This window comes from Camelina sativa, chromosome 8 (genome assembly GCF_000633955.1).
Source record: "Camelina sativa cultivar DH55 chromosome 8, Cs, whole genome shotgun sequence".
In the NCBI taxonomy this organism is placed as follows: Eukaryota; Viridiplantae; Streptophyta; class Magnoliopsida; order Brassicales; family Brassicaceae; genus Camelina; species Camelina sativa.
In genome coordinates, this window is record NC_025692.1 from 3,302,141 (window position 1) to 3,325,184 (window position 23,044).

At 36.3% G+C, this 23,044-nt stretch overlaps 7 protein-coding genes and 1 non-coding gene across 9 annotated transcripts in view; 2 read left to right on the plus strand and 6 right to left on the minus strand.

Moving 5' to 3' along the window:
* Positions 1 to 1,049, minus strand: part of LOC104705924 (probable acyl-activating enzyme 6) — a 5,802-nt gene extending 4,753 nt beyond the window's left edge. Inside the window, exon 1 of the mRNA XM_019228650.1 lies at positions 3 to 1,049. Within this exon, the coding sequence (XP_019084195.1) occupies positions 3 to 999 (997 nt within the window). The 5' untranslated portion in view covers positions 1,000 to 1,049. The remainder of the gene's footprint in view (positions 1 to 2) is intronic.
* On the minus strand, positions 1,887 to 3,826 carry LOC104705925. Its single transcript, XM_010422021.2, has 3 exons — positions 3,335 to 3,826; positions 2,879 to 2,964; positions 1,887 to 2,590 (listed from the first exon to the last, which is right to left on the minus strand). The coding sequence occupies exons 1-3, from the start codon at positions 3,687 to 3,689 to the stop codon at positions 2,186 to 2,188; spliced, it is 846 nt and encodes a 281-aa protein (XP_010420323.1). The 5' UTR covers positions 3,690 to 3,826; the 3' UTR covers positions 1,887 to 2,185.
* On the plus strand, positions 11,066 to 13,416 carry LOC104705927 (O-acyltransferase WSD1-like). Its single transcript, XM_010422023.2, has 6 exons — positions 11,066 to 11,302; positions 11,559 to 12,143; positions 12,239 to 12,433; positions 12,524 to 12,733; positions 12,808 to 12,945; positions 13,038 to 13,416. The coding sequence occupies exons 1-6, from the start codon at positions 11,096 to 11,098 to the stop codon at positions 13,191 to 13,193; spliced, it is 1,491 nt and encodes a 496-aa protein (XP_010420325.1). The 5' UTR covers positions 11,066 to 11,095; the 3' UTR covers positions 13,194 to 13,416.
* On the minus strand, positions 13,405 to 14,731 carry LOC104705926. Its single transcript, XM_010422022.2, has 2 exons — positions 14,422 to 14,731; positions 13,405 to 14,314 (listed from the first exon to the last, which is right to left on the minus strand). The coding sequence occupies exons 1-2, from the start codon at positions 14,513 to 14,515 to the stop codon at positions 13,551 to 13,553; spliced, it is 858 nt and encodes a 285-aa protein (XP_010420324.1). The 5' UTR covers positions 14,516 to 14,731; the 3' UTR covers positions 13,405 to 13,550.
* Positions 16,138 to 18,171, minus strand: LOC104705928 (probable acyl-activating enzyme 5, peroxisomal). The gene has a single exon (XM_010422024.2). The coding sequence runs from the start codon at positions 17,906 to 17,908 to the stop codon at positions 16,250 to 16,252; it is 1,659 nt and encodes a 552-aa protein (XP_010420326.1). The 5' UTR covers positions 17,909 to 18,171; the 3' UTR covers positions 16,138 to 16,249.
* On the plus strand, positions 19,476 to 19,557 carry TRNAS-AGA. The gene has a single exon. It is a non-coding gene; the product is annotated as a tRNA-Ser (tRNA).
* LOC104705929 lies at positions 19,891 to 21,220 on the minus strand. Its single transcript, XM_010422025.2, has 2 exons — positions 20,617 to 21,220; positions 19,891 to 20,303 (listed from the first exon to the last, which is right to left on the minus strand). Exons 1-2 carry the CDS (start codon positions 21,109 to 21,111, stop codon positions 20,205 to 20,207), a joined length of 594 nt encoding a protein of 197 aa, XP_010420327.1. The 5' UTR covers positions 21,112 to 21,220; the 3' UTR covers positions 19,891 to 20,204.
* LOC104705931 (biotin carboxyl carrier protein of acetyl-CoA carboxylase 1, chloroplastic-like) overlaps positions 21,324 to 23,044 on the minus strand; it is a 4,400-nt gene continuing 2,679 nt past the window's right edge. Inside the window, exons 2-6 of one of the 2 annotated variants that reach the window (XM_010422028.2) lie at positions 22,816 to 23,024; positions 22,420 to 22,738; positions 22,181 to 22,252; positions 21,793 to 21,858; positions 21,324 to 21,628 (exon numbers count right to left, since the gene is read on the minus strand). In XM_010422028.2, coding sequence (XP_010420330.1) covers positions 21,605 to 21,628; positions 21,793 to 21,858; positions 22,181 to 22,252; positions 22,420 to 22,738; positions 22,816 to 23,024 — 690 coding nt within the window. In that variant the 3' untranslated portion in view covers positions 21,324 to 21,604. The remainder of the gene's footprint in view (positions 21,629 to 21,792; positions 21,859 to 22,180; positions 22,253 to 22,419; positions 22,739 to 22,815; positions 23,025 to 23,044) is intronic. The other variant, XM_019228291.1, reaches the window with a different exon arrangement.

Below are 23,044 nucleotides of genomic sequence, written 5' to 3' on the forward strand. Positions count from 1 at the left end.
GCGGAGGAGCACGGCGGCTGGAGGTGGAGCACCGGCGGTTAAAATGTTGACGGGACGTTTTAACGGCTGATGAGATTCCTGAGTCGCAGCCGATAACATGTTGAGCACGACCGGAGCTCCACACATGTGCGTGACGTTGTGATCACGTATCAAACGGTATGTTAACGGCGCTTCGAACTTGCGCAAACAGACGTTAGTTCCTCCGACGGCGGCGATCCCCCACGGATAACACCAACCGTTAGCGTGAAACATCGGTAGAGTCCATAAGTAAACCGGATTTTTCGGTACGGTCCAATCGATTAGAGAATCCATTGACATTACGAAAATACCCCTGTGGCAGTGTACCACTCCTTTGGGTGCCGAAGTCGTACCGGAAGTGTAATTAAGCACAATCGGATCCCATTCGCTTTCGGGTCGGATCCATTTGAAACCCGGATCGCCTCTCTCGACAAGATTATCGTAAGTGTAACTGAACTTGTTGCGAACCGCCACGTCAGCACCACCTCCTCCTTCCTCTTCTTTATCGGCGATGAAGACGAGAATGGGCGGATCAGTCGTCATCATCGAGATAGCTTCGACGGCTAGATTGCAGAAGAAGACGTCGACGAAGAGAAGCTTAGATTCAGAGTGGCTGAGTAGAACAGAGACGGTGCGTGCATCGAGTCGCGTGTTGATGTTGTTGAGGATTGCGCCGGACATGGGAACAGCGAACTGGAGCTCGTACATCGTCGGAGTGTTGGGAGAAAGGACGGAGACGACGTCGGACCTGCCTAAACCGAGGGAAGACAGAGAGGATGCGACGCGGAGACAACGGAGGTTAGTTTCACGCCACGTGTAAACGGTGTTGCTTCCGTAAGCGATGGAGGTACAGTCACCGTACACGATGGCGGCTCTTTCTAAGAAACCTAACGGCGTCAGAGGCGGATAGTTAGCGGCGCAGGGCTTCATTGCCTCCATCTCTTCTCGAGTGGGGGAGTAATCAAAGAATATATATGACATACTTGTAGCTAGTTTAGAATTTATCTATATAGATCAGAAAACAAATTAAAGAGTCTCACCATGCCATGATGTTCAAGCTAGGAAAAACACGTGACCATCTTACTAACTGACCCTACCCACAAAGGCGGTTGAAGAATTTAATTCTACCAACGCGACCATACTATAAAATAGTACTAGTTTCTGCTTTGGGATGGACAATATTAATAACCGAGATAACGATACTAGCACTAGTCCATGTCTGCTTTTGTGATGCGTCTATGAACCGGCCCAAAACACATGTTTTTCCGACTCTGACGTTGTTTATTCCTTCGCAAAGGACTTTACTCTCTCACTAGTGGACAGGACAACCCACACAATACAAATCCCTAACTGAATATTTTGGATATAAATTCAAAACATAGTTACACTATTAGCTGGAAATTTATTATCTTCCCTTTCAACTATAAGTATAAATGTGGACATATATATGTGACCATATACAACTACTAAAGTATTAAGTCCAATGTTTACCTTAAATATAATTTGCTACGAGCCTATACTATATTGTTACCTCGCACCACAACTTTTTCTATTTGCTGATCGCCACTCAAAGTCACATTCAAGTGTAATATCTATTGAGCAACATTTTTTGGGTTCTCTAGTAAAAAGATGATTTTGCTAAAATTCTTTTAGAGTTGCTTTAATTAATTTAGTATTAATTATATAATTAATTAATATATGAGTGACTTAGGAAGGTTTCTCCACTAATGATGCTCTAGTGGAGTATTTCTCCTAAATTACTCTCAAATTAATTAATCATACAATTAATACTAATTTAAGTAAAGCAACTCTAAGAGTATTTTTGCAAAATCATTCATTTACTAGAGAACCCAAAAAAAGTTGCTCAATCTCTCAAATAATAATTTTTTAACATAACAACCAAAATGTTTTTTTTTGGTTCTTTACCCAAAATGTTATCCTCCAATCACAAGATTATCCAATCAGAGAAGTTTGGAAATGAAGGAGATTGAAAGAGTTGTAAAGCATGTTCGAAGTGTAAGCTGAATTGTAAATTTAACTAACTAACAAATGTGTAAGCTTAATTGGAAATGAAGTAAAAGTAAACTCAAAAATGATCTATCTGAAACAGGAGCTTATTCTTCTCATTCAACATCATCATCTTCATCTTCCAGTTCACGTTTCAACTTCATACCAACTTGAAGATCCGAGGATGTAGTAACCGATTGAATGAAACCAGAGGATTCTGGTAACCGATTGAACAACTATGTTCAGATCCAAACCGATGTTTCAAGCAATGATCTATGTCGCAGTCTCGACATTTTATAGTATAAGAGAATGTCAAGACTGCTCCGCACCTTGGAACAGGACATATCTTCTTCTTCTTAACAGCTTTTTCGTCGTTTGAGTGATCACAAACTGAATTAACATGTTCCTCCCAAGCCAAGTTTGGAACTTCGTCAGGGTTTAACCGAACTGCTGTAGCACAAAACGGACAAATAACCACAGTGACATCTCCTCTGTTTCCTTTTGGACAATCGTGTTTCATATAGCTACGATGATCCAGACAAAAAAGCCAGATAATATTATTCCTCTACAAGACCAACAAAGAACAATCAATGCCAATTTCAATTGAGTTCTGAACAAAAACTTTACATAGGATCCCTATAATTGAATGGTACAAGTTTCCTCAAAAGTACAAGTTTCAACAAACTTAAAGCTTTAGCAACCCACCTATAAACATACCATTCAAGGTTGCATTGTTACTGACTCAATCATGATTATAGCAATTGAATACTTGTACTTGCAAATTCAACTACTTCAGAGTTAAGAGAACCAAATGCCAAATAGTATAAGAGAGAGAGAGAGAGAGAGAGCTTACGCCGTAGTCTCTTGGCCACCTCCTTGAGTACCAGTACTCACAACTTCCTCCTGTGAGGACTAGCAAAAGCTTCAGCAATTCTTCTTCTACAAAACCCGTAAAAGAGAGACTTATATAGATTAATAGGTAGAGGCATTCTCGTCATCTCACACAGAGTATCTAACATCCCAACTGCTTCATCCAAGTGTCCATGATCGCACAACCCCTTAAACAATCTCTTACAACACCAAAGCCATAAACCACTGCCTCCCTTTCTCACTTGTTCAAAGCAATGAAACTCCTCGAGAAATCGATCTTGATTACAAAGCTCATCAATTACTAAACTAGAAGCATCTCTACTAGGAACATAACCAGAAGCTATACTGCTATCTAAATGAGCTCTAGCTTCATCGAACCTCCTTAGCTTAACTAGACAAAACACCATTGAATCTAAAACCGACGAATCAGGAACCATACCATTTCCAATCACACGTTCGTTGTAGAAAGTTTCAGCCAATCCAGGCTGACCCATCTCCGTCAGCTTCCTTATCAATGCGCCGCAGCAACACGAATCGAGTTCTATTCCATTGTTGCCCGCGAAATCAACAACTAAAGCCGCCTCTGAAATAGAAGAAGAACCATCGATAACACGGCTAATCACTTCCCGAGCAGAGTCTACAAGACCTCTCCCACCAAGTTTGACTATCAAAGACAAACATCGAGACCGGTGGTCACCAGAAACGGCGGAGACGGCGGCTACTGAAGTGGAGGGAGATGGTTCAGAGGGAAGAGCACAAGAAATAGCTTTTCTGGATTTCACTAAAGATAACATAAAGCCTTGGCCTTTAACATCAACCTGGAACTGCTGAATTGGATTCTGCTGAGGTGAATCACTATGAGTTTTAGGGATTCCGTCGAGAGAGTAGAGAGAAGATCGCGAAAGAAGGAAAAGAAAATGGCAAATTTTTTTTTTTTTAATTAAATCGACAACCAACCAAAACATGCCATGTAGCGTTGCTTATGCAGTTGCTCAATTCCTTCCTGGAGCAACGTTTCTCCGCTTAATGGACTGAATATTGGGTTTTTTAATTTTTTTTTGGCCCCAAAAATAAAAACAACTGGGAGAGAATCCCCAGTAAAAATGGTATAAGTTTCTCAATATTGAGAATCTCATTTTATTTGTCATTTGCCATGTGTCTTTTTACAATTGAACAAACTTTTTAATTGTTAATTAAAATATAAATAAATAGTTAATATGGTTAAAATATTATATAAACTGAGAGAGTTTCTCACCAATGCCAGGAAGAGCCGTTCAACTCAATGGTGCGTGTATTCCAGTCACCGGCAATGGACTATTGTGCGGTACGGTAACTATTATGGGTTTCAAAACGAAGATTAATCCTGACGTTGTTCTTGATGCCTTGAAGCATAATTAATGTCTACAACTACAAGCATCCCTCGTTTCTACAGCAAACTGGTATCCGCTTATACATACACATGTTCTTATAATATTATACTTTAATTCTTATAGACAGCGTGTACTTAACTTCTATGTGGAATTTAATTAACATATTATTTGGTCTCTCTAATTTATCTTAATTTTATTTATTTTTTGAATGAATGTAAAATTTATTCAAGAAAAAAACCATATTTACATTATATGCATCGTTTATGTAAATAAAATTGAAACAAGTAACTATTGTAAAGAAAACTGAGCCAAAGCACTAGCCTCTCAAGGCAAAGCCAAATGCCCGGCCGAACCATCCTCAAGCTTAGGGGAACTTGTGGTCTTGACAGGCATATATAATCTGTTGCCGACTACTTTATCTATTGATTTGATAGTGTAAACAGGTGTTAGGAATCTCACCGTGCAGCCTCCTGTTGCGTTCACACCATATTATTTATATGAGCGGATGATAAAATGGTGCAAAAGGGATTGAAACAGAGGTCAATGTAAAAGACCATGTAGCTATAGCATACATAGATCCAAAAGATATATAGATGAAGATGGAAAAAGCTTCGTCCATGATTATATCTCACGTCTCACGATAATTCCTCTTGATAGATCAAGGCCCTTGTCGTACATTCATATTCTTAAGTCAAAATCTCAGATGCTGAAGCTGTCGGTGTGATTAATAAGATCTCACCATTGGTTGGAAGATGCGATCCTTCCTTATAATTAATGTTCCCTTTTACTCTGGTTCTTACGTTTTCGAAGGATACAATCTAAAAGGCCGGTGAATGTCATGTGCAATTAAAAGAGATTTTAACACCGACCGAACTGTCTCGCTGGATAAGATTAAACTAATAAAGAACAATGAACATGGTATGTTATGATTGATGTTCATAACTAACTTCTACTCGGATTCCCTCTCTTTCTCACTTCTTGAACCGTCAATATGGTTTACAAAACCGATCCATTGGTTTATCGAAAAATATGATGGCTCGAAAGATGCACACTTGTTACACGGCTCTAGCTAGAATTTAAAGCAGAATACGGTATCATTAGAACCAGAAATTCAAAACAAACTCGAATAGGAAATATCATAACAACAATATCGAAGTGTGAAAAATAAAAAGATTTGAAGTGTTAGGTAATGAAGATATGGTGAGACGTAAAATATTAACTAACAATGATAAATTTATCCCTTTTTTCTAATCAACAGTAAATGACTGATTGGCAGATCAACTAAACGTCCGCCTCGCGGGTCCTTTAGCAGCGTACTCTCTTTTATTATGGCCGTTCGACTGGTGTATTTAATTCTAAAAAAAACTGAGGGACATGTTGTAAACTAGAGAATCAAAAGGAGGAATTATCTTGTTCTTATTATTGATAATCGAATGAGGTTACATATATATAGTAAAGTATAAGGGCTAAAGCCCATAACCGACTAGGAAATAGAATACGCCAATGGACCTATGGCCGATGGGCCGTAAGACACTAAACGTACATGGACCATACATGGCCGGTTATGGAGTCCACCATCCAGTGCTTTACAACACTCCTCCTTGGATGACATAACCGTGCATGTGCTGGAAGAGGATCCCTGTAATGCGCTTGGGGATGTTGCCTCATTAAAACCTTACCAGGAAAACCCAATGGGACAAAACCATGGTGAAGGAAAAAAGAGTACAACACGCATTACTCCCCCTGTTCCAAGCATCACTCTAAATCCTTAAGCCTCCGCATTCCAATCTGGTGCATGAGCTTCTTGAATGTTGTTGTCGATAATGCCTTAGTGAAGAGATCGGCTGAGTTGTCGCATGACTGCACCTGTACCACACGAACTTCTCCGGCCTTTTGTAGTTCGTGTGTGAAGAAGAACTTCGGTAGGATGTGCTTTGTCCGATCTCCCTTGATGTAACCTTCCTTGAGCTGTGCGATGCAGGCCGTATTGTCCTCATAGATTACGGTTGGCTCCTTGTCCGCGACCATACCGCAATTCGCCCTGATGTGTTGAGTCATCGACCTTAACCACACACTCTCTCATCCGGCTTCATGAATTGCTAGGATTTCCGCATGGTTGGACGAAGTGGCAACAATGCTCTGCTTCATGGAACGCCACGAGATCGTCGTACCATCATGTGTGAATACGTACCCGGTTTGAAACCTAGAATTGTGCGGATCCGATAAGTAACCTGCATCAGCAAAACCAACTAAACCATCTCTGTTATAGTTAGTATAAAATAAACCAAAGTCTGTCGTTCCTTGTAGGTAATGCAGAACATGTTTAACACCGTTCCAGTGCCTTATAGTCGGACAAGAACTAAATCTCGCTAGGAGGTTCACGGCAAAACATATGTCTGGTCTAGTGTGGCTAGCCAAGAACATTAACGCTCCTATAACACTGAGGTCTTTCATCTCGAATTCTTTCTTTAGTTATTCGACTGTTTGGACGATTTCTCCAGAGGTCCCAAGGATGTTCAAATCATCCACATAAACTGCTATAATTACAAACCCTTTGTTTGCAAACTTCTTTATAAATAGACATGGACTGATTAGGTCATTCTTATAGCCTTCTTTAGCTAAATATTCACTTAACCGGTTATACCACATTCGACCACTCTGTTTCAGTCCATAAAGGGATTTGTTCAGCCTAATGCAGTACTGTTCTCGAGAACCATTCTTATCTTTGAGCTCAAAACCCTCTGGTAATCTCATATACATTTCATTATCCAGTGGACCATATAAGTATGCGGTTACAACATCCATTTAATAGAGACTGCACTACAACGTCAATATTTTATAATTTTATATCATAATAATAAGTTAATTTTATAATAAAATAAAAAATTTAGCCCATTTTGTATTAGGACAATTATTGGATTCATCCCAAGTTCACCCCTTTTAAATTAAGGAAACAAATCTTAATTAAGGAAACAAATTTTGTATATCAATCAATTTTAAAATTGTTAATTCTAATATTATATTACAGTTATTAATTCTCACATTTAAACACTAACCATTTTTATAAACCCAAACCGACATATAATTTTGTTTAATTGTTAAATCTAAACTGTAACCATTCTTTTATAAACCCAAACCGACATATAATTTTGTTTAATTGTAAAATCTAAATCCTGAACACTTTTTTATAAACCCAAACCGACATATAATTTTGTTTAATTGTAAAATCTAAACCTTAACCACTCTTTTGTAAACCCAAACCGACATATAATTTCGTTTAATTGTAAAATCTAAACCCTAACCACTCTTTTGTAAACCCAAACTGACATATAATTTTGTTTAATTGTAAAATTTAAATCCTAACCATTCTTCTATAAACTCAAACCGAAATATAATTTTTAAAATTATAAATTTAAATCCGAATCTTCTTTTATAAACCGAAACCGACATACTTTCCTTAATAAAAGATCTACATAATTTGTTTCGTTAATTTGTTTTGTCCTTTTATTTTAATTTTGATTTCGTTTTTAAAATATAATAGTATAACATATCATCCCCTATATATTAAAAGAGAAGCATTCTCTCCAAAAAAGCTGAGTTGTCAGCATTATAGAGCTCCAAGGTCATTTACAAAAATCCCCTTAATTTTTCTAATTAATTACATCTTTGTGCCACTGGATTTATTTGCAAAAAGGAAAAAAAAACATAAACGAAAACCCTACATGCCTATCCTCATCTTTAAATACACTATTTCTAATACTAACCAGACGATTGTAAAAAAAAACTCCTTCTTCATTTTTCACATGCCTTTTTTCACCAAGCTTTACATGAGTCTTTTTCATCATGGGTCGACCGTAATAGCCAGTACCAGTCATCTACAAATATAATTTATAATGAACATCCTCATAAGTTCGTTTATAATGTGGAGGCAAAATAGTGGCAGAAAAAAAAAACAGGATTCTTTACCAATTGCGAACCTTCACTCGGTAAGTATTCTAAGTTTTACCTATGATCAAATCCACAGTTTAATTCCTTTAGTGACAAGTCCAACTCCTAACTAACAAGATCAATTTTATATTTCAACAGGTCTCAAAAACGGTACGTCATGAAACAAATGACCAGACACATAAGATCAAGATTCTGTTTCAGTATTTAAGCAAAGGAAACAGTTTACCAAATCCCATAAAAAAAATCAAAAATAACCCATGAAGACTTCATAACTACTTCCTCGAAGAAATAGATTATTTCATATGTAACAATTTAATAATTCTAAATTTTTTATTTCATTGGAATAATTTTTTTTTTTGGAATAATAAAGATTTTTCATTGCAACCATTATAAATTTCATTGGAATAATATAAAAATTTTAAATTTAAAATATTGTTACTAAACAAACATTAATTATAAAAATACCAATAATTATATTGATTTTGTGAGAAAAATATATTAATTTTGTAAATTTAAAATAATAATCACATAACTAAAACACACAGAATTCCTTTCCTAATTAACAACTAAATATGCATAGATGATTTCCTATAAATTAAGATTGACATGACAGGTCAGAAAACATTGAATAATCGACCAAACAAAAACCCAATATTCCTTACCTAATTAACAACTAGATATGCACAGATGATTTCCTGTAAATTAGCAATTAAATATTCAAGGATAATTTACCATAGACGATATCCTCGAATAATCAATCAAACAGAAAATGAATATTCATAGCATAACATTCTATCAATTAAGATTTTAATTACGTATTCCTCAAGATGTTAGGTGTAAATAACGAATAAGCAGATGTATGATAATATTCTCCTAACTGAATTCACAGTCTTTCCAAAAAACAAAAAACGAATATCCATTTCTAAACATTCTATCAATCAAGATTTTAATAACGTATTCCTTGGGATATTCTCCTAAATGAATTCATAGTCTTTCCAAAAAAAACAGCACATAGTAAAATCAAATACACACAAAACCGGTATAATATCTGTCATATGAAATCTAGCAATCATTTCCCCATAATTAAGGAATTACTAATTAACAGCCTCATTTCGAACAAACTAATTGGACCTAAAAATCTGAATTAATTTACTTAAACCAATATTTTGTGATCCACAAAAAACTTAATTAGTGGGAACTGTTTTTTCAAAACTTTTTTAAGATATTGTAAAACTCTTAAAAAATAGAATGGATAAAGTTTTGAAATTAATTTTGCATGTATTGATTTTGAAATTATTTTGAAAAGGAATGTCTTCTGCAAAATCGATTTAGCATATTGATTTAAGTTTTGAAATTAATTTTGAATAATAGATATTGGAAAATCTTTTAAAAACAATTTAACGGCATCTTAAATTTATTTTGAACTATAAAATATTTAAACTCATGTAAATCCTAATTTTCAGTTTTTTCATATAGAAAATTTATGATATATAAGACTAATGTATATTAAAGATTCCTTAATTTCAAAATTAACATATTAAAAATATAAAATCTGATATATATTTTAATATTATTTTTTAAAGATTTCGGAGGATGGATTTTTATAGATAAAAAAATATTATACCCTTTATGGAGTATAGCTACCGGGATGGATTTGATCCGCTTAAGAATTTATGTCATTCGTTTCGGTAAGTTTTAATCTTTTTGATGGTTTTATCCGTTTCACAATTTACAAGTTTTATACAATTCTGATTAATCACTAATTCGGTAAACGTTAGATTTTTGGGTATGTTGTTTTGTGAATCTTAATTTTATGCTGAAACTTTTATTATTTCAAAAATCACAAATTGAATGAAACCAACTAATATAAGTTTGAACTGTAAATGATTTAACAAATAATTATATATATAAATGTAACTCTATGTGTACATAATATATTACAAACTTTATAGTAAACATAGTTTTTGAAATCAATCACGCACGTACGTGCGGATCCGTACCTAGTAACGTTGTATTCTAATTGATTAATTAAGAGGGACAGAATATAGTTGTTCAGGAGTGAATCCAATAACTTTTCTTTTGCATTAAATATTATAGTTGTCATTTAAGAGGACACGTTTTATCATGCATCAGCTTCGACCACATTAAAAGCACGAACATATGTGAACATACACAATCACTTAATTAAGTACTAGCTAATTCTATACTAACTAGGTACTAACCCATAGAAAACTGCAGACTGAACTTTTTGTATGATGAAATTTTTTAATAATTTATTTTGTTATTATGTTATTTATAAAGATTTGTGATTAAAAATTTAATTTGCTTATATTAAAAAAAATTTATATTAAAAATATTTATTGAAAATCTGTCAATAAAACATTTGCATATAATGAACTTTAGATTTTATTCGATTAGATTTTTTAAATCTTAGCTGTTAATTTTTTTTTAAAAGTATGAATTAGTTTTGATTCTAATAGATTTTTTTTCTACAATTTATTTTATTTTATGTGTCCCCAATTTTCGTTTTTTAATTAATTAAGTTTTTCAAATGACAATTGAATGTAATTTTTTACAAATTTTAAGATTAGTTTCATATTTGTGCTTCCCAATTAATATAGCAGGATGTTCAAAACAAACAACGTGAAACTGAGTTACTGAAATAGTATAACATATAGTTTTCTGGCAACTACAATTTTTTGTATGTTTTGTTAGAAGAAAATTCACCGTCACCCATAATAATTTTTTTTGCTGTTCAAAGACAATAATACAAACAAACATAAAATACCAAAAGAATAGAGTCACATTTAAGACCACTTATATATAGGTATAGACAAACTTTATACTAAGAAGAGAGATAGAGAAGAGAAGAGATATGCACTATGCACATAGGGAACGGGAGAATGAAGAATAAGGAGGAGGAGGGGGAGGAGGAGCCGCTCAGCCCGATGGCGCGAGTATTCCAGTCGCCAGACATAGACATATGTGCCATCATCAACATTGGTTTCAAAACCAAAATTAATCCTGACGTTGTTCTTGATGCTTTGAGGCATAATGTCTACAAGCATCCTCGTTTCTCAAGCAAACTGGTACCCACTTATACATGCTTAGTTATTCTCGATCACTTGTAAATATTATGTTGTATTCAAACATGACCTGATTTAGAAATTTTGTTTTTAGAGAATGTTTTCTTTAAATAAGTAAATAATTTGATAGTTGCAAAAAACAGGAAAAAAAGAATTATATGTTTGTTGATTAATTTACATGATCTCAATGTCAATACTTGAGATTTTGAGTCAAATCATTTGAGATAGTGTTTGGTCTCCATCTGTCTTATCTTACTAGTCTGAAAATGGTGCAAAATGGATCGAGACCGAAGTCAATGTAGAAGATCATGTAATTGTACCATACGTAGATCTAGAAGAGATATGTGAAAGTGGACAAAGCTTCGTCGATGATTATTGCTCCCGTCTCACAATGACTCCTCTTGATAGATCAAGACCTTTGTGGGACATTCACATCCTTAACGTCAAAACCTCTGATGCTGAAGCAGTCGGTGTAATAAGATTTAACCAAGCGTTGGCAGATGGGATGTCCTTCATTTCCCTTGTGCTCGCATGTACCCATAAGACATCAAATCCAAGCATGTTGTCTACTGCTACTCCTTTGGTGAAACGGCGAACCACAGCGCCGCATAGCCTTGAGAAAACTGGCTGGTTCTTAAGGGCAATATTCACCATTGGTTCTACAATGAGACTGATTTGGAATACAATCGTAGATGTGTTGTTGCTTGGTGCGACAGTGTTGTTTTTGAAGGATACAAAAACACCATTGAAAGGCAATGCGAATGTCAGGAGAAATCCAAGGAGATTCTATCACCGAACGATATCTCTAGATGACATTAAACTTATCAAGAATGCTATGAACATGGTAACGTTGCGATTTATGTTCATAACTCTCTTAAGGATTTTAACTTCTCTTACCTTTTTTAATGGATCTGTGCTTTCTATTGCATATGCTGTTAGACTATCAACGATGTTCTACTCGGAATTACACAAGCTGCTCTTTCTAGCTATATGAACCGACAATATCTTGTTTCTCAAAAACAAGACAAGAATGATGAGCTGGAGGATGGATCATTATTGACTTCATATCTTCCGGATGGAATACGATTTCGTGCAGGTTGTACAGTAAATCTAAGGTCAGACATCGGGTTCAAGGTTAGAAACATACTCCTCAAATCTTATAAATTATAATTCTTTAATTCTCAACAAACAATATTTAATTTATAATACTTCTTATGCATAAAGTCTTTGGCAGAAATGATGGTGAAGGATTCAAAATGCAGATGGGGAAACTACTTCAGTTTTATTATCTTACCGTTATCGATTGCTTTAGAAACCGATCCATTGGTCTATCTAGAAAAGTCCAAAGCTATTATGGCTCGAAAGAAGCACTCTTATCAAGCAGCTCTAGCGTATTTCTTTATCAATATCATCCTAAAAGTGTTAGGAGCTAAGGTAAAAAAAATTTGAGATTTGTAATTTGCATTTTTATATGGGCAGTACATATTAACTCACTCTTGTCATTCTAGGCAGCATCATTAGCATTCAATCAACACTTGAAGAACATAACGACATGTGTGTCAAACGTTATGGGCCCTACGGAAGAAATCAGTTTCCATGGCCATCCCATCGCTTACATTTCTCCAAGCTCTTATGGACACTCACAGGTACGTCTTTTTTTGTGTTGTTGCGTAATTTAGTTTAAATCGTAATTAGCTTTTCTTTTTGATTGATTGTTTCTTGTTTTTGTGTTCGATAGGCATCGCTGATACATTACACAAGTTATGCGGGGGAAGTGACAATCACGATAGGGGTTGATCCTACTATAATACCGGATGCTCACAAGATTTGTGATGATATGGAAGAATCACTGAAAACAATGAAAGCTGTTCTCTTGGAAAGAGGGTTACTCTAAGGCGCATGAGGCCTCAACTCACTCAAACCCTGTGTGTCCTCCTCGTTTATTCCTGCATCGATCATTCTCTTTCTCATGCTTTTTCTTCGCTCTGTTTTTGCGTTCTCAAATATGGTCTAAAGCTAGTTGAGAGGTTTTTAAGGTTAAAGAAAGCTCAAAGTTGGTGTCTTAAGAAGTTAAAACCTCACAGGTTATTTGAAGAAGAGTTCAATTTTATTGGAAATAATAATGTTATTTTACAAATAGTTAAAATACAGTTTATACAATTCGAACAATGCAGAAAAGCAAAATCACTCTCTCCATACTCTTCTTGACAATTAGTCATATCAAACATACATAAATGCAAACAACGAAGTGCTAACTAGAGAGACACTTGTTTTGTATGCCTTGCTTGGCACCTACAAATGCAACAAGCTCTTCAACAGAAACCTTACAAGCATCTTTTCTAACACCAATGTCGTAAAACAGGCGGCCAAAACAGTAGTGACCATATTCCGCCAAAGCCACACCACCAACACCAGGAACTACATATTTAACCGTAGAAGAAATGACCTTGTTAACAACAGAAACCACAGAATCATCTTCATGACCAGCACTAGTCTTCTTTTTCACCCCTAAAACCTTAAGCGTCAAAGAAACAACACCACCAGCAGCAGACACAGAGTTGGCCTGACCACTACTTCCAAACTTGGTGGCCATGGATAAAACAAACAAACCAGTTTTGCAATAGATAGCAAAATCTTCACAGTTATTATCTAAAAGATCGTACTCACCAAACCCATTTTTTAAAAGGAGAAACTCCGCACGTGAGATGACTTCATCACAAGGATCCGAAGATGCTATCGTGCAAGTACCACCTCGTTTGGCTAGAAAGACAGACGGAGAGGCACTGTATTCGAAGAGATGGAGATTACCTCCGGATAGAAAACAATCAAGACAAGAAGAGATGACACCACCGAGATCAGATTGGTCTCCACAATCAAGAAGACACTTGTTATTTTTTCTTCTTCCATGATTCTGTATCGAAATATCGATGAACTTGTCCAAAACTGTTCCGGTTCCGAATTCAAGACCACCTCCACGAGTGAAATGGATGACTTTACCATCGCCTACATAGATTCCTGCAAACAGAGTAAATCCAATTTTTTGTGATATTCGATTAAAAAAAAAAAAAAAACCCAGAAAATAAATAAGATCAAAAGGTTTTGAGAAAGAAATGGAACCGAACCGTGATGAGAGTAGATGTAAGCGTTACGCCAAGAATAGATGTGATCTCCTGCTTTCAGATCATCTCTGGAGATCATGTGAGAGAAAAACCCCATCTTCTATAATACAGTTCTTCTTGAGCGAGAGACAAAGAAGATCCGATCGATGTTTGCTTAATGAGTTGGGTTTCCTCTCTTCTTCAATTTCAATCAACTTCGTGGAGGTATCTCTATTTATTTTTATGAATGTTTTTCCGACTGAAACCACATTTTGTTTTTAAAGATAACCTTCAAACAAAGGAAGCAGTCATCAAAGTTTAATTACAGAACAGCAAATATATGAGAGAAATAAATGACACGCAACTTTTGTAACATGTGTCTTTTTATTACACGGTGTTAACGCGGTGGACTAATTAATTAGTACTCTCTTTAATTAATCTGATGTCTTTTTTTAGTTCAGTTTTCTTTGTTGGTTAGACAATCGCATACTTAAGTAAGACAAACAAAACCGTGCAAATAAAATGGGTAAGCTTATAAAAGAGGTAGCAAGTTCCTTTGTCGGCAGATATCGGTTTCACGAAATTTGATGTTTACTAGGAATAACGTTGTACTTGTATCATATACTAAGTTCATACCATACATTTTACTTAAGATCTTTTTTCGTTGACTAGGTTTTTATGGGTATTTATTTTTAATGGAATTTAATCAAATGTACCACATTTACAACAATTTTTTTTTTTGTTGTAAAATATCACATTTAAGAATCCTTTTCTATTGTACTACAATCCAGCTTTAAGGGTCCATTATTATTATGGAAAACTGTGTTTTTGTTGATCTTTATTTGACAGTGATAACATTAAATGTAGACAGACCTTTTCAACTTCAACCCACAGTCACAACCAACTTTAAAAACATTAATCATTATATATTTCTAATATTCAAATTAGTAATTCGAGGAAGCATGGTTTACATACAAGAATATATTTTCAAATAATATACGTTAACAATTAAAACTGGTCCACCAAATATATTTAAATTGTTGTCTAGGAAAATTTATGCGAAAAAATGTTCACAATTAACAGAAGACAACATTTTCATAGATATGTTGTTTATAGGGAAACTTGTCCACCACCTTAATAAAATGTCGTTTATAACGAGCTGCGAGTTTTTACTTGCTGACACATAAAAGGAGAGTTGTGCACACTTGTTGTAGATGAGGTAGTTTGGATTAAATTTGTCCATAAGAACATTTTAAGATTTAACATGTTATATGTCAAAGGTAGAAAGGATGCAGAATGGAGCAATTAAGAGAGAAAAAAATGTTTGTCCTTTAGAAAGCTAAATGACAACATGTTCATGGGTCTTTTGAGGTTATAATTGTCCAACAAATTAGTAAAATATTATCTATTAAAAATATTAAGTTTCAACTTATCAATAAATAAGTGATCGGGAAAATTTAAAAAAATCAAATCAATGATGTTTTTCTAGAGAGAGAATAGGAAGAAGAAGATAGTGGGGGGGGAGAGAGATTCCTTTTACTTTGAATTTTGCAATGGTTTGAACGATGAAAGTCAACTATCCTAACTTCATAAATTGAAGCTTAACTTTAATATGATAGTATAGTCATTTTAATTTATGGTTGTGGTATATTAGAAAAGAATAGAAGGAAGATGGTATATTAGAAACTACAGTAATACTTATATGACAGATCTCTTAAAAAACTCTTTTAAGTCCAAAAAAAAAAAAAAAAAGTCTTTAATTTTAATATTTAAAACATTCATAAAAAAAATTTAGGGATGAGGATGGTCTTTTCATACATTTTGCTCTTTTACAATCTACAACCATAGCATATTACATCCGACTTAACCTCGTCATACCCATCTTCTTAGCAATCTCCCTGAGTACAAACTTCATAACTTTCCCAGTCGAAGTCTTGGGCAACTCATCCCTAAACGACACGGTTTTAGGAACCATATACCTTGGCATCTTCTTCCTACAATACTCTATCAACTCCTCCTCCGTCGGCCTCCGACTCAACCCTTCTTTCAAACTCACGAACGCACACGGCGTCTCTCCCCAAAACTCATCAGGTCTCGCCACCACCGCCACTTCACTCACTGCCGGATTCGTATACAAAACCGCTTCCACCTCAACGCTACTCACATTCTCTCCTCCGGTTATAATTATATCTTTCGATCTATCTTTAATCTCTAGATAACCATCCGAGTGAATCACACCAACATCTCCGGTGTAAAACCACCCGTTCTTCAAAGCCTTCTCTGTTCCGTTCGGATCTTTTAAGTAGCCAAGCATGATCGAGCTTCCCTTCATCACGATTTCTCCGACGGTTTCTCCGTTTCTCTCAACACCCCGACCCGATTCAGGATCCACCACGTCTATTTCAGTAAACCCAAGGGTTCTCACTCCTTGCCGTGCCTTCAACCTCGCCCGATCAGTCGCCGGTAACCGGTTCCACTGTGGCTTCCACGCGCAAGAGACGTTTAATCCGGCGGTTTCCGTTAATCCGTAACCGTGACTGATCACGAAACCGATTGATTCTGCTCGGAGGAGAACAGCGGCTGGAGGAGGAGCACCGGCGGTTAAGATGTTGACGGGACGGTTCAACGGCTGAGATTCCTGAGTCGCAGACAACATGTTGAGCACCACGGGAGCTCCACACATGTGCGTGACGCCGTGATCACGGATCAAACGGTAAATTAACGGCGTGTCGAACTTTCGCAAACAGACGTTAGTTCCTCCGACGGCGGCGATCCCCCACGGATAGCTCCAGCCGTTAGCGTGAAATATCGGTAGAGTCCATAAGTAAACCGGATTTTTCGGTACGGTCCAATCGATTAGAGAGTCAACCGATATCACGAAAATTCCCCTGTGGCAGTGTACCACTCCTTTAGGTGCCGAAGTCGTACCGGAAGTGTAATTAAGCACAATCGGATCCCATTCGCTTACGGGTCGGATCCATTTAAAATTCGGATCACCTCTCTCGACAAGATCATCGTAAGTGTAACTGAACTTGTTGCGATTGGCCACGTCAGCACCTCCTCCTGCCTCTTCCTTATCGGCGATGAAGACGAGAACGGGCGGATCAGTCGTCATCATCGAGATAGCTTCGACGGCGAGATCGTGAGAGAAGACGTCGACGAAGAGAAGCTTAGATCCAGAGTGAGTGAGAAGAACAGAGACGGTGCGTGCGTCGAGGCGTGTGTTGATGTTGTTGAGGATTGCGCCGGACATGGGAACAGCGAACTGGAGCTCGTACATCGCCGGAGTGTTGGGAGAAAGGACGGAGACGACGTCGGACCTGCCTAAACCGAGGGAAGACAGAGAGGAAGCGACGCGGAGACAACGGAGGTTAGTTTCACGCCACGTGTAAACGGTGTTGCTACCGTAAACGATGGAGGTACAGTCACCGTAAACGGTGGCTGCTCTTTCTAAGAAACCAATAGGAGTCAACGGCGGCGAGTTAGCGGCACATGGCTTCATTTCCTCCATCTCTGATGTGTTCTTCTACAGTGGTCAACTCTTTTTTTTTTTTTGTGTGTGTGTGCGCTACTATTACTATCTTCTTGTCCTTATAAAATAAAATAGTAGTAGAGAGAGTTTCGTGATAATCTAGGAGACCTTGGTGACGAATGATGACAATGGAGGAGATAAGGTCCACAGCTCTTCACCCAATCGGCATGTCATATATGTCGATTCATTACCATCTATAAAGATGTAAATACTTTGATTTGATTTACTATTATTGAGCATTGGTTGTTGTAGTAGTAGACTTTTAAGTTACTGAATAATTTTGACCCATAATAAGGATAACATTTTTTTTATTATAAGGATAATAAACGTGACCCAATCTTATCGACGACTTTTTTTGTATGATCGGTAAATTTTGCATGTTTTGGTGTAGAGACAAAGATTGGGAAAAATGTCAAAAAATAATCCGAAATTATTTTTATTTGGACGTTTAATATTTAGTTATTTTGGATTGTAATAAAAATATACCAAATTATAAAAAGATGTTGTTTAAAACTTAAAATAATAAGTGTTGTTATTTTCAGATTCACGATTTTCCAACAAAATTAAAATTCCAATTTTGCCCTGGTTATCTAATTAATTATTAATTTTTAATATAAAAAATCTCGATTTTGTGTTAATCATATCAAACCGGGATTAACCCCGGTTATCAACTTCTTGTTCTTATTCCTCTTTTCTCTAATCGATGTCGTTTCATCTCTTTCGACGGTGAAGGCGTACAAATCCTAGAACTTGCGACAATGTTGGCTCGTCTAGCGTCGATGTTCGGATGGAGAATCAGAATTTGAGATTGGAGTTCCATTGTCAAATCATGTCACAAATTCAATTTATTTTCTGTTTTGATATTGTCTGAATTCCAGATTTTTTTTTTCTTTTTGGTTTCCGTCAGATTCAGACCAAGCACGAACACAGAAACATACACACTGTCAATTCATTGTTTTTTAAGTTTCTAGGTTGCTGCTGCTAAAAAGAACAAAAAAACGAAATTAAAAAAAAAAGAGAGATGTTATAAAAAAAAATTCAGAGCAAAATCTGATTGATACCTTTGAATATTATAATTGTTGTCAGTGCAAACGTTATCACCTCTCTCAACACCTAATCTTCTCCCCTACACGTACAGTCAAAAAATGATTACAGCTTTTTTGTTTTAAAAAATAGAAAATTTTGAGAAACAAGACGAGGGGGAAGAAGAGAGAAAGAGGAGGAGAAAGAAGAGAGAAGTAGATAACCGGGAATCTCGGTTTGATGTGGTTAACACAAAACCGAGATTTTTTATATTAAAACTTAATAATTAATTAGATAATCAGACCAAAATTGGAATTTTAATTTTGTTGAAAAATCGTGGGTATAAAAATAACAACACTTATTATTTTGGGTTTTAAATGACACATTTTTATAATTTGGTGTATTTTTTATTTCAATCTAAAACAATTAGGTATTAAACGTTCAAATAAAAATAATTTCGAGTTTTTTTTGGTATTTTCCCGACAAAGATAAGAATATGAAAAGATATATTAATCAACAAGTTGTGGACGTGCCGGAGTGGTTATCGGGCATGACTAGAAATCATGTGGGCTTTGCCCGCGCAGGTTCGAATCCTGCCGTTCACGTTTTTTTGGTTTTTTCTTTAACATTGACATCTGTGAGCTCCCACTTCAAACCACGCTCGAAAGGACAAAGGATGATGACAGACGCGGGGCCCTTTTAAAAGAGACGCGCGCTGGGATATGCACCTTTGTGGCTCGTTTAAGGTTTTTTTTTTTGTTTGCAAATTTGGCTAGTCAAAAAAGTTTTTTTTTATTTATAACGGAAAAATTATGATAAACCCCCCAACATGTGATAGTGATTAGTGCCCTCTTCTCTGTTTGCAGTATACAAATGAAATCATATGTAAACGATATTGTATGGATTCATCATTCACTAATTAATCTGCACTCTGCATCTGCTCAACAACCAAAAATCCAATAAAAGAGTGTGATAACAAAACACAGCAGTGTGTCTCATAAAAAATCCACAAGCATATATATATATATGTCTTATAACCCCTAATCATCTTTAAGGCAAAACCAAACGTTATCCATACCTCCTAAGTTTAGTCTATTGCAGTTATTGAAAGCTTATAATACTCTGTTGATACTATATGATATGGTATATAAAACCAAACTAAAAGCCAAACTTTTTACAAGTCACCACCATACACACAAGACATCACCAGGGGAATTAGCATTTTCCTTCTAAGCCTCGATCAAAAATAATCCTATGATGGTATTGTCCAACGATTTCTTCCTGTTCCAAAGATCGATTGGATATCTTCGGATCGCTTCTGCATTGTGGATTGAGTATCTTCAGTTTGCTTCTGTATTGCAAGAGTTAAAGGAAATAAAGTAAGAACATAGATTTCAAAAAGCCTCAGCAACAAGAACCAAACATTCATATATACAAGTTACAATTAAAGATTCAATGAGCTTGTTTCTCTTGCTAGTAGGAACAGAAACAATCTTGCCTCTCTTCTTCTTCAGAATTGTGCTATGGAATCTAAAACCCCTTTTTTCACTCATACAATTTGGGGGAAAAATCTAAAACCCTAACTAATTTGACAGTAAGCAATTCCCAATGCCAATACAAAAACCACCAAAAAAGATTAAGACCATTCAATCGCAACAACGTACCTCGAAATCACGAGGCTTAGAGAGATCAAGAGCACGGTGTTTAGATTCCGCCGCAGCAGTACAATCTCGAGGAGACTCAAAGAGGGAAAGAGAAAGCTGCTTATCAGCAACACCAACATCGAAGTGAATCAACCCAGAGCTCTCCGGATCAACATGTATCCCTTTGACAGCAAACCAAAGGAACAGCTCCTTCTGCGTCACACCAGATAGATTCCCGATCCGTCCATCGGATAAAACGCCGGAGATGTTGTAGTCGAAGTGGAACTGGTTCTCGAATTTAGCATCGCAAGGAACCGGAAGAGCAACAGTGAAACGCCCCGTATTGACGTCGATCGAGAAATTAGTAACTCCCTTTGGAACTATACCGGCGGGGAGGTTGCTCTCACGGAGGTAATCGTAAAAAGACGGATCCGGTAACGATGAAATCTGAAGGAAGAGGATCGAAGCAAAGAGAGCGATGATTACGAAGAAGAGATCTCGAGTTGTAGAACCCATTGAGAGAGAGTTTTCGATTTCAATTAAGAAGAACCGAAGAAGGAAGGAAGAAGAAAGAAAGAAACAAAGGCGGTTTAAGTTACCTCTGTTAACAAACAATCCGTTTCTTTCTTGGATTTTCTTTAGATTTTTTTATTAAATGCTTCATTTATTATTTTTATATAATAAGCCTTATTGGGTTTGGGCTTTTGTTCAGCAACACGTTGGGCTTAAATATTGAAATTGGAATAGAATTAGAACAAGAGTTCGTGTATATGTAGAAGTAAAAAAACAGAGCTTATGAAAAAAAAATGTCTTTAACGAATAGAGAAACTAAAAAAGTTCCAAAAGAAACTCAAATCTTTCCTCATGAAACTAAGAAACCTAACAAGACAACGCAGGGGGAAACATTTTTCGTAAAGGTAGTCTCAGCAAATTGTTTTACCAAAGAGCACAGAGATTTGAATTTTAAGTAGAGCTTTTTCTTTTTCTCCATTTCTCATGGTAGCCGATTCTACGGTTGAACCACAAACAGAGGCTGTCAAAACGTCAAAAAAAGCATCGAATATCAGTAGAGATATCTTTGTATATTATATATATATATAGCCTTTCAATTGAAACGATCAAAGTGTAGAAAACTAAAAACTAGTTCTAGTAAACACACACACAAATAGAGGAACTGTTTCCCTTCGGTAAACTTACAGTGTCGAGGCTGACAGGCTTGCCGTCTTCTGCCACAATATCGACTACTGTTCCTGATTGGTCAGACTGTGGAAAACAAATATAAAAGTTTCAGTGTTATTAGAATGGTAAATTCTCAGTTTCCAAGATTAGAGCTAATACTTGGGATCATGATGAAAGGTTACGCATTTAAGCACAAGCAATCATCCAAATATAATTGAGAAGGGAAGTACAGAGTTGTCTGGTCATTGTAACTTAATGATATCTAGAGGGCAATCAAGTATTCAAGTATATGAACAAAAAAAAGAGATTAAAGATTGCTAAGCAGGATTGAAAAGAGAAACAACAGATTAATTCGCAGCAATTTTGTAAGAGATGATTTGAAATACTTAATGATTTAGAAACTCACCTCTATTTCATTCATTAACTTCATGGCTTCAACGATGCATAGAACTTGCCCCTTCTGCACTTTATCTCCAACCTAAAGGCAGCAAGAAAGTCATACAGTACGAATTCAGACAGTGAAATGCAGCAGGCAACGAATTTGCAACTCAGCCAAAAAGCGCATGTCTTAAAGTCAGAGAAGAAATTAACATTTCTGTTGGATTGTGAATAAGGTCTCCAGGCTAATTTAGCAAAGATCCTAACCTTAATAAAGGGTGGTTCACCAGGTCCAGGACTACGGTAGAATGTGCCTGCCATGGGGCTTTTAACAGTAGGAAGCAATGATTTGGCAGGAGTAGGTGGGGAAGGTGGAGGAAGGGAGGCTGGTGTGGGAGGAGCTGGTGAAGAAGCAGCAGGTGCAGGGGGAGGAGCCATTGGTTGGGCATAAGATGGTTGATTTGGTTGCTGCATCATGACGTACTGTGGAGATTGGGGTTGAGGTAAGGCTTCCTTTTTCCGAATGGTTAGTTCACAGTCAAGTTGTTTCAACTGCAACTCAACAATATCTCTCGAATCCACAAGCCTGCATGATGGAAAGTGAGTATTCTCAAGCATGGTTTAAATGATTAAAAAGTAGTAGAACAGGGTAACAGTACTCACTTGACAAGAGTTGTTACTTGGGCAAGGAACTCAGAAATAGACTCCTCTGTAGCTAATTCAGGTGAAGAAGAAGAAGAAGACGAGTTCTTCAATGAATTTTTCTCCTTGGCTTCAGCTGAAGGCCCATCGATTTTTGCAGCATTTGTTGATGCACCAGTACTAACCTTGTTCGATTGAGCTTTCACCACAGGGTAGCTACTGCGACTAGGCTGCAAATTCATATGCCAAA